Here is an 11611-nt window from a genome sequence, read left to right on the forward strand (position 1 = left end):
GGTGTCTATCTCTGTGGCCTTACTGACCCTCGCACTACGCCGAGGTGGTTCCCCAGATGGTATAGCAGAAGTGTAAGTGGACTGCTGTGACTCCTGCCTTGTGACTAGTGTCCCCGTTGGCGCACCTGACCTGGGGCGGTCCCGCCTAGTTGGGCCAGACTACTCCCCGGGCATCCGGGCTGGCTTGGTGCCGACCTGTTCTCCCTCCTGCCCACCAGATTCACCAGGGACTGGAAGTGGCCGGAGCGGGGGGTGTAGGGTTTAGAGGTGTTGTGGTGCTCCGGTACAACCCTGCAGGAGTCACGGGCAAGGCCCCAAGTATCTCATTCTCCCTCGGCATGCCCGATGCTCCCCGGGCTTCTCAATATGATGGCGGTACGAGCAGAGCCATCCATGAGACTCCCCCGACACAAGGCGCTCCCAGTCCTAGAGGCCCGCTCTGGTATCTACCAGGGACAGACAGTTAGTGCCATGCAGCTCATGGAGTGGGCCATCCCTGACTGGGATTGTGCCTCCTCCCTCTTAGACTATGCCATCTCCCTCTGGGACTGTGACATCACCCTCTCAGTCGGTTTGACGTCGGCCAGCACCTGGGCAATGGCGCTGATGCTCTCATCCGTGGTTACCATCGCACATCACCAAGGGGTCTTGTACAGCCAGATTGGCAATGATTCCCTTCTCATTACACAGTACCCAGTCTAAGATGGCCTGCTCTCTAGTTGGTTCCTCCACGTATCGGTCAAGAATACCACCCTCGAGTATATACTCGAGGAATTCGTCTTTTGCGGCATTTTGGCTAATTTGATTTGCCCAATCTATGTGTACAATAAAATCACACATGATCGTCGATATATCCTTGTTCGATGCATCTCAGATTTCTTGTTTAATGCCATTCCCAACCTCGTGTTTCTGCAAATGTTTTCTCATGTTTACGTAGAAAGGTACTTGCATTTGATGGGGTTCGTAGAAAATGTACTGAGCTGATTCCAAAAAGTAAATGGTTTAGCTTATCAGAATAGATTGGAAAAGTTGGACACATGCACCTTTCGAGGAATGGGAGGTGATCTTACTCATAAGCGTATGATTCTGAGGGAGATTGGCGGGTAGAGATTGTAGGATATTATCACTACGGAATTAAGTTTCAAATGGGACGGGAATGCAACCAATTATGTCTGAGTTGACGTGTAGCGGCGGGGGGAGGGGTTGCCAACGTATCAATGATGGAGTCTGAGAATTCCAGTGTGCAAATAGGGTAATTGACAGTAAACTGAATAATCCCACTCTGGCGTGAAGAACGCTGGCCAGTCTGCGCTGCATTTCTGATTGTGGCTGAGGTTTTACTTCAAAATCTGTACAATTAAGCACGGACTACTAATCTTTGGTAGAACATTACCATGTTCAGTCAATTCAACTTCGAGTTACCACGAATGAGCAATGATGTGGAATTGTCTTTCCAATTGAAAAGCAGAGCTAAATATAGTCCAGATCAAGAGGGAATTAACACAGCTGTCGTAATCTGATTTTTCAAATATTTAAAAGAAATGCTGATTATTATTGTAACTTCAATGCCCAGTGGAGATTTTTCAGAGTATAAAATAAAAGGGCTTTGAAAACATCTCCTCACCGTTTAAGTCCGGTACATTTTCTACAGTACACAGAGATAGAACGCACCTCAGAACAATGCATAATCCCGTACATATGGTCAACAAAATTTTCTATTTGGTCCTCGCTGTCGTTGGTGTTCCTGGTAAGTCAATAAAAATATTGAGGTTGTGTGAATCTCTGTATCAGCTTGTATCTGGTTTCAGTCTGTTTAATACGCCACATTCTGTGTAATGTGTAACTTACTGATCTAGTTCTGCCTAGTATATAAATACTGGTGATATCTTCCACATTGCCTGCATAGTTAGTAACCGGCACGAAAAAACCGAATCTGCCGCCAGAGTCTCGATCAATTATAAAGCGATGTGTTTACTTTGTAGAGTGGATATTGTTGAGTCAGACATTAGTCTGAGTTAGGATGATAATATTGCCTTTTGACAGGCTATGTTAGATTGTCACTAACTTGAGCGGAGCTCCTGACCATCGTGATTATGTATGAATTGCGTTATCTGCATTTTGTCTACAAGAAAATATATTTTCAAATCAGCATTTAATTAATTGAATCACACAATCCCCATTGAAATCCTGGGCACAGAATCTGCAGACAAGAGGCTTTCGGTGATAATAAATGATACGACCTGAATAAAACGACAGTTACTTTATTTAAACCGTTGCCTGCAATTGTCTCCCACACAAGAGGAAAAGTTAATCCTCCAACTGGAACTTTCAAATGCCCATCAAAATCGAAAAAAAAACATAATGTAAAATAGTCCTGATGCTGCAAAACTAGCCAGGAAACATCAGATGGCAGAATATCGCAACGAATCTCACAGCGTCTATGAAGAGAGAAAAGTCTTAACATCCCAGCTACATATTAGTGTCAGGATAAGAGATACATAGACATGTGATTGGGGTAATTCTGTTGAATAAAGGGGGAATCGGCTGCGGAATAGAAGATCAGAGGGATATCGGGCGCAGAGCAGATGAACTGACAAATACGTATTGGAACAAAGGATAACGTTGGTGGTGATTATGACATTAAAGACTTAAGCTTTGATCAAAGTAGAATAATGTGTTAATAGCAGCAAATGGGATTTCCCTGTCTGAAAGTAAAATATTGGGACATGATAGAGACTGGAACGAGGGGAAAATAAACCAAAATGGAGGATTGAATATATGGTCTGAAATTGTTGAACTCAATGTTGTGTCCCGAAAGCTGTAAACTGGCGACGCAGAAGCCGAGTGATGTCCTGTCGTTAATGTTGGGCTGTACTGGAATACAGTAACATCGCCCAGGACAGCATTGCCAGCACCGAAGCAAGAGATATTTTATGCTCTGAAGATATTCTGCCAATCAGAAATATCACCAGGCATTATTCAAAATTACAATAGATACAGCGACAATCTGTTCAAATTTCCCCCATGGCATGAATCTTTCATGCGAGGAATAACTCGAGTCAGCCTTCACTGTGATCTCTGAGTGCGATGGAAAACTCCTTGAAAACATTGTTTCAGATTGATTATAGGCGCCCGCGTTTTTCCCATTTCTGACATGCCTGTCTGTAATCGGTACGAAAGGGCAGGACATTCTCTGTCGGTGGAAGATATTATGTAATATGTCTCCAAAGTCTAATTGGTTGCAATTATTATTTTTTATTTGAATTGTATTAAGGGGCAGCACGGTAGCATGGTGGTTAGCATAAATGCTTCACAGCTCCAGGGTCCCAGGTTCGATTCCCGGCTGGGTCACTGTCTGTGTGGAGTCTGCACGTCCTCCCCGTGTGTGCGTGGGTTTCCTCCGGGTGCTCCGTTTTCCTCCCACAGTCCAAAGATGTGCGGGTTAGATGGATTGGCCATGCTAAATTGCCCGTAGTGTCCTAAAAAGTAAGGTTAAAAGGGGGGGCTTGTTGGGTTACGGGTATAGGGTGGATACGTGGGTTTGAGTAGGGTGATCATTGCTCGGCACAACATTGAGGGCCGAAGGGCCTGTTCTGTGCTATACTGTTCTATGTTCTATGTATCCACAAAGTGCAGGTGGTTAAGAAATTAATTTATGTTAACATTCGCTGAATTATGTAATCTTATGTCGATCCTTTGAATCCTTACTCATTCTTTTGCAAAGTGAACTATCTTTAAAGATGTTGTACTGCTGGTGACTACCCTGGCCAGAATTATCTTCACAAACTGCGACTTCTACACACTTGAGTTTCATTCTTTGTTGTTACCAAGCATGGATATTAGGTTATCAGTTTTAGCTATCGCATTAAAGTAACGTATTACATAGCTCACTTAGAGTCTCGACATCAGACCTCTGCAGCATTCGCTACCCCCAGCTCTGTGAGTTCTGTCCCTGCAAGGGGGTACACAGAGGTGAGGAACATATATATTGGTCTGTTAACATACAGACATTTGTCCCGGACACGAAATGATCACAGTAAACACAAGTCTAGAATGAAATAAAAATGTTCAAATTCATCCAGAAATAGCCATTTTCAATGTATATTTTCTCATCATCCTGTTTTATATCATATCCCTCCACGCTCCACTCGACCAGAGATCAAACTTCCCCTGTTACGTTCGCCTGTACACGACAATTCACAGCTCATTTGAGTATCTAATCTAGAATTTTCACCTTCCATATTTCGCGCAGTGATATAAGGATGACATCCTAATGCTGACCCTGACCCACTGGTGCCATACTGGAGTTGCCGTGATTCAGCCGAGACACTAAACCAATGCCTCATGTACCTGCTGGATGGATGTAACATATCCAGTGTCGCCGTTCATAGAGTTTACAGTGCAGAAGGAGGCCACTCGGCCCATCGAGTCCGCACCGGCTCCTGGAAAGAGCACCCCACTCAATGTCAACACCACCACCCTATTCCCATAACCCAGTAATCCCTCCCAACACGAAGTGCAATTTTGGACACTACGGGCAATTTAGCCTGGCCAATCCACCTAAACTGCACATCTTTGGACTGTGGGAGGAAACCGGAGCACCCGGAGGAAACCCACGCACACACGGGGAGGACGTGCAGACTCCGCACAGACAGCGATCCAAGCCGGAATCGAACCTGGGACCCTGGAGCTGTGAAGCTATTGTGCTATCTTCGAAAGAAGAGAAGCAGAGTTATCCCCGGGATCCTCGCCGATATTTATTGATCTCCATCCTCAGAATGGAAACTGATTATTTGACCATTATCACATTGTCGTTGGTGTCAGTGTACTGAGATGAATTTGCAGAGCGCAGCGAGAGACCTCCCGAGGAGCAGGTGTATTGATTGCGACCTTACAATGCAAGGGCAGAGCGGGGGCGGGATAACCGGCCACGGAGATACCTATTATGGAGCGAATAGATCGAGACCCGGTAACAGGCCATTCATTTCCGTGTAAAGTGCGGGGAGGACGCCCAGAGGAGGTCAAGGATAGTTTGAAAATAAAACGATTGTTGTTATCTCAGGAATGTCGTGAGTTAAATTGCTGATGAAGAACTTTGCTGAGTGACAGGCCCGAATTTATGGTGAGCTTTTTCTGTTATTGTACTTAAGTTAATTATTCATATTTCTGGCATTATTGCTTCCATATGTCAGTCTATTTATTTGAAAACATGTTTTAATATGGCTGCGGTTTATTAGTATTGACCAATAAATGAATAACCTGTATCGTCCTAACTTACGATTCGTAATATTTATGCACTTCGGAAAGTCTTATTAATAATGTGATGGTTTCTTGTAATTTGGGGGTTTATTACTCCTTGGAAGGCAGTGAAGAAAAAAAAAACGTTTGTTATTAGCGTTGTTTATGAGATAAAGTGAAATGAACGGTTGTTCGTCGAGGTGGTTGCTGGAGGATGGTTCACAGTCACGTTGGAACACAGTGTTTTCCCAGAAAAGAGAGAGTTCACGCAAACAATTCAATAGCTCATTGAATAACGCAAAAGACAGGAATTAAGTTGGATAAGAAAAGATAGGCTGATAGCAGAGGTAGAAGGATAACACGACAATCAGGCCGAATATGGACGATTCAGAGAAGATAAAAAGACAAAAAGCCAGAGGGTGATGAATCTGTCGAACTCCTTGCCGCAGATGACTGCGGGGGGCAAATCAGCGAGTGTCTTTAAGAGATAGGTTCTTGATTAACAAGGGATCAAGGGTTATGAGGAGATCGCAGAAGAATGGAGATTAGAAATATCAGCCATGGTTGAATGGCGGAGAATACTCGATGGGCCAAGTGGCCTAATTCTGCTCATAAGAACAAGAGAACATAAGAACATAAGAACAAGGAGCAGGAGTAGGCCATCTGGCCCCTCGAGCCTGCTCCGCCATTCAATGAGATCATGGCTGATCTTTTGTGGACTCAGCTCCACTTTCCGGCCCGAACACCATAACTCTTAATCCCTTTATTCTTCAAAAAACTATCTATCTTTACCTTACAAACATGTAATGAAGGAGCCTCAACTGCTTCACTGGGCAAGGAATTCCATAGATTCATAACCCTTTGGGTGAAGAATTTCCTCCTGCACTCAGTCTTAAATCTGCTTCCCCTTATTTTGAGGCTATGACCCCTAGCTCTGCTTTCACCTGCCAGTGGAAACAACCTGCCCGCATCTATCCTATCTATTCCCTTCATAATTTTTAATGTTTTTATAAGATCCCTCCTCATCCTTCTAAATTCCAACGAGTACACTGCCAGCCAACTCAACCTCTCCTCGTAATCCAACCCCTTCAGCTCTGGGATTAACCTAGTGAATCTCCTCTGCACACCCTCCAGTGCCAGTACGTCCTTTCTCAAGTAAGGAGACCAAAACTGAACACAATACTCCGTGTGTAGCCTCACTAACACGTTATACAATTGCAGCATAACCTCCCTAGTCTTAAACTCCATCCCTCTAGCAATGAAGGACAACATTCCATTTGCCTTCTTAATCGCCTGTTGTACCTGTAAACCAACCTTATGTGACTCTTGCACAAGCACACCCAGGTCTCTCTGCACAGCAGCATGCTTTAATATTTAATCCTTTAAATAATAATACCGTTTGCTGTTGTTCCTACCAAAATGGATAACCTCACATTTGTCAACATTGTACTCCATTTGACAGACCCTATCCCATTCACTTAACCTATCCAAATCCCTCTGCAGACTTCCAGTATCCTCTGCACTTTTCGCTTTACCACTCATCTTCGTGTCATCTGCAAACTTGGACACATTGCCCTTGGTCCCCAACTCTAAATCATCTATGTAAATTGTGAACAATTGTGGGCCCAACACGGATCCCTGAGGGACACCACTAGCTACTGATTGCCAACCAGAGAAACACCCATTTATCCCAACTCTTTGCTTTCTATTAATTAACCAATCCTCTATCCATGCTACTACTTTACCCTTAATGCCATGCATCTTTATCTTATGCAGCAGCCTTTTGTGTGGCACCTTGTCAAAGGCTTTCTGGAAATCCAGATATACCACATCCATTGGCTCCCCATTATCTACTGCACTGGTAATGTCCTCAAAACATTCCACTAAATTAGTTAGGCACGACCTGCCCTTTATGAACCCATGCTGCGTCTACCCAATGGGACAATTTATATCCAGATGCCTCGCTATTTCTTCCTTAATGATAGATTCCAGCATCTTCTCTACTACCGACGTTAAGCTCACTGGCCTATAATTTCCTGCTCTCTGCCTACCTCCTTTTTTAAACAGTTGTGTCACGTTTGCTAATTTCCAATCCACCAGGACCACCCCAGAGTCCAGTGAATTTTGGTAAATTATCACTAGTGCATTTGCAAATTCCCTAGCCATCTCTGTTAGCACTCTGGGATACATTCTATCAGAGCCAGGGGACTTGTCTACCTTTAGCCCCATTAGCTTGCCCATCACTCCCTCCTTAGTGATAACAATCCTCTCAAGGTCATCACCTGTCATAACCTCATTTCTATCAGTCACTGGCATGTTATTTGTGTCTTCCACTGTGAAGACCGACCCAATAAACCTGTTCAGTTCCTCAGCCATTTCCTCATCTCCCATTATTAAATCTCCCTTCTCATCCTCTAAAGGACCAATATTTAACTTAGCCACTCTTTTTTGTCTTATATATTTGTAAAAATGTTTACTCTCTGTTTTTATATTCTGAGCAAGTTTACTCTCATACACTGTCTTACTCTTCTTTATAGCGTTTTTAGTAGCTTCCTGTTGCCCCTTAAATATTTCCCAGTCCTCTAGTCTCCCACCAATCTTTGCCACTTTTTTATGCTCTTTCCTTCAATTTGATACTCTCCCTTATTTCCTTAGATATCCACGGTCGATTTTCCCTCTTTCTAACGTCCTTCCTTTTTGTTGGTGTCAACCTTTGCTGAGCACTGTGAAAAATCGCTTGGAAGGTTCTCCACTGTTCCTCAACTGTTCCACCATAAAGTCTTTGCTCCCAGTCTACCTTAGCTAGTTCTTCTCTCATCCCATTGTAATCTTGTGGTCTGAAATACGAAAGTCAGCGAGATAGTATGATAAAATAAAAACTGCGAAATAAAAGGGATCTCTATGTATTAGATTGGCATCGAAATTGTAAACGGTGGAATGGGAAGTAATAGGGGAAACCATGTTTTATACTTGGATATAGAAATCAGAGTTATCGTCAATGGATATTAAGCATTTCCTTTTACCAAGTAAGAAGATGACTCCCAAGTAACTAGTACATAACAATCAATCTGCTACATGGTTCCAGTGTTACCAGGTTCACATTTTATCTGTGAGTCCCGCTCTCTCCACCGCTTTCCCCCTTTTTCTCAGTTCGAGAAAGCTGTTTTCATTTACCTTCTCAATGGAAACTGGACGTTTACAACACACGGTGTCTTAATCAGGCCGCACGGACACCATGAAAGAATATATAAAATAGATATTATGTAATTACTATGTTGTGTTTCCTTCTCTCCACAGTTAATTTAATGACGATACTGGTCCTTCTCCGGGGAAAGTGCGGCCTTTCCAGCTGCAGCACTCGCTACCTGTTGGCTATGGCATCCGGGGATCTGATGTTCATTATCATTGAGATCGGATTGCGGCAGTTACGTGTCTATTATTATCCACAGTCTTTCCTGATATTGACCCCTGTGTGTAGTGTTATCCATGCCCTTCGAGAAGCAGCCGTAGACCTTTCTGTCTGGTTCACTGTCATGTCCACCTTTGATCGATTTGTCGCCATTTGTTCCCTTAAGCTGAAAGCTACTTATTGCACCAATAAAACTGCTGTTACAGTTCTTGCAACAACAACCATTCTTTTCTGTTTAAAAAATGTTCCCGTGTACTTTAAATTTAAACATGGGAAAATAATCGACAAAGTGCCATGGGGCTGTTCTCTTAAAAAAGACTATTTCACTGACATTAGATGGCGGAGCTTTGCTGTATTATCAATGGCGTTGACCCCAATGATCCCAATTGCTTTAATTCTGATCCTCAACGCTCTGATATTCAGGCGCATCTTAATGGTCAACCGAGCTCGGAGCTCATTCAAGGGTCAGAAAAACGGAGATAAAGTGAGTGACCCAGAGATCGAGAGCAGAAAAACAACTGTTATTTTACTCTTCTCCATATCTACCAGTTTCATAATAATGTGGTCATCACACGTTTTACAATTGCTGAAAGTGTTAAAACCCCTTTTAGACTTTCGTCAATATCAGACCTTTAAGTCAGTTGCACAGATGCTGCGGAATTTAAGCTGCTGCGCCAACACTTTTATTTATGTGGTGACTCAGCCGAAGTTCAGAGAAGAGTTGAAGAGAATGCTGAAATACCCGTTTACGACAATTGCTTCATACATTGATTAAAATAACACTTTCTAGCAGCCCTACTATTTAGAGTGTAAGAGACTGGAACACGGTGCCTTTGGAAACAGCAGTATGATAAAAATAAATCAGCTAATAAGGAGAAAGATGTGGCCGCTGTAAGACTCGAATGAGTGTCTGGAGAATTGAACAATTTTAGGGAGATATCAGAGATACGCCAGCATGTGACAGAGCCAGGCACCAGAGTAATGCTGATCAAATGGGGTCTGCCTCGCTAATGGGATGTCAGTGAAAGGCAAAAGGTGAATCAGATATAAGCGGGCATAAAATGGTCATAAACGGAGTCACAGCGGCCCGCTAAAGATGGGAAGTGTAAGGGAGCAGAATAATCCTCTCCTCCACTCCCACTGCATCGATTCTCACCATCTCACACCGACAGACAAAATATTTTTCCTCACCAAATCAAAAGGTGGCAAAAATTGGAAATAATATCATCAAAATTGCTGGTGATTATATAATGATCGTCTTTCGATGAGCTATATTAATAATAATAATGGTACTTGAAGAAGTTAACTTTCTGACACATTCAGAGCCACTAACAAAGATTCGGAGGGACAGAGGCACAAGCGCGTTTACACACATATTCAGAGACACACTGACCGACACATTTACACACGCACAGACACACACACTCACACAGATATTCATAGATTCACAAAGATATATCCAGAGGCACATTCACACATACAATCACAGGCACGCAAACAAGAGACATTCACAGAGGCACACAAGACAAATAATTCATCGACAAATTTACAGGCACACAAACAAAGATATTCAGACACTTGCAGACACACACAGATGCACAAACGGTAACATTCCCAGGCGCAGAGATAGAAACATTCACAGCCACGCGCACAAATCTCGCAGACACACAGATTCGCATGTATATCCACCGAAACATTCATTGAAACTCAGACAGAGGTATCAGACATACACAGCCGCACACACAGGCACAGTATCAGGACTTTTGAAATACAGACAAACTAACCATAAACTCAATTACAGACACATTCGCAGACTAACAGCTCAAGGATAAATAGCTGGCTTTTAAAGCAGACCATGCCGGCCAGCAGCACGGTTCAATTCCCGTAACAGCCTCCCCGAACAGGCGCCGGAATGTGGCGACTAGGGGCTTTTCACAGCAACATCATTGAAGCCTACTCGTGACAATAAGCAATTTTTAATTTCATTGATACACACACACTCGGACAAACATACAAGCACACAGACACCAACAGAAACATTTGCAGACCCACATGCTGAGACACATTCACAGACACACAGACACAATCAGAGAAACACACACGGACACTTGTAGACGCACATTCGCAGACATAGAGGCATGCACATTCGCACACAAACACACAGAAACACAGGGACAATGTTTCTTCTACTTCTTGGACGTTGCAGATTATTTGCTTCCACTCGGAGTCTGTGGGTTCTGCAGCGGCTGAAACATCCTAACTTGGATCAGGCCACTCTGGCACAGGTTTGGCAGTTGGTGCTTGATGATTGGGCGGAGTGCTCTGGATTCTGCACTCACCTGGCACTGTTTACATGAGGCCTCGCCGGTCTCCACCCTACGATGCTCAAGCTGGTTGCTGTCTTCACGGACACACTTTCTCCAGATTGTGCTTGCTGAGGCAAGCGATTTCCATGTGTCGGTCTTTATAATCTATTGATTTAGGAAGGCTTTCAGAGGTCGTAATACATTTTTCTCTGCCCCCCTGGTGCTCGCTTGCCTTTGCAGAACTTGAAGTGTCGCTCTTGTTTCCGGAGGCTTGTGTCAGCCATGAGGGAAATGTGGCCCTTGCACCGCAGCAGGTCGAGCGTGACCAGCGCCTCGATACTGGGGATATTTGCCGGGAGATGACGCTCACGTTAATATCCCAATCCTGCCGGTGGACTTTCAGGATTTTGCGGAGGCAGCATTGGTGATATCTCTCCAAAGATCTGAGGATTCTGCTGTACAAACATGGATTTCAGGCCCCATATGTTTAGTTTCAGGACCATTCTCTCATATGCCTTGGTGAATGCATCGATAATGGTTTGTAGCCCAGCCTCTGAATGGGCTCACACACAGGCCTGCATTCCGCAGCTCGATGACAGAGGTTGGAGTCTTGGTTCTGTCACACAAATGTTGGAGCTTGAACAGTTTCAGCTTGTGT

At 43.8% G+C, this 11611-nt stretch overlaps 1 protein-coding gene across 1 annotated transcript; it reads left to right on the plus strand.

Annotated features, from left to right (window-relative positions):
• Nucleotides 1–1698: 1698 nt before the first annotated feature.
• On the plus strand, nt 1699–9422 carry LOC119960668 (probable G-protein coupled receptor 139). Its single transcript, XM_038788292.1, has 2 exons — nt 1699–1747; nt 8536–9422. The coding sequence occupies exons 1-2, from the start codon at nt 1699–1701 to the stop codon at nt 9420–9422; spliced, it is 936 nt and encodes a 311-aa protein (XP_038644220.1).
• The last annotated feature ends 2189 nt before the right edge of the window (nt 9423–11611 follow it).

This window comes from Scyliorhinus canicula, unplaced genomic scaffold, assembly GCF_902713615.1.
Source record: "Scyliorhinus canicula unplaced genomic scaffold, sScyCan1.1, whole genome shotgun sequence".
Classification (NCBI taxonomy): Eukaryota; Metazoa; Chordata; class Chondrichthyes; order Carcharhiniformes; family Scyliorhinidae; genus Scyliorhinus; species Scyliorhinus canicula.

Excerpts from the sequence above, each read along its gene's own strand:
- LOC119960668 (XM_038788292.1), top strand. The coding sequence starts at position 1,699 with ATGGTCAACAAAATTTTCTATTTGGTCCTCGCTGTCGTTGGTGTTCCT. Across the intron at positions 1,748-8,535 it reads CGCTGTCGTTGGTGTTCCTG|TTAATTTAATGACGATACTG; the intron begins GTAAGTCAATAA and ends TTCTCTCCACAG.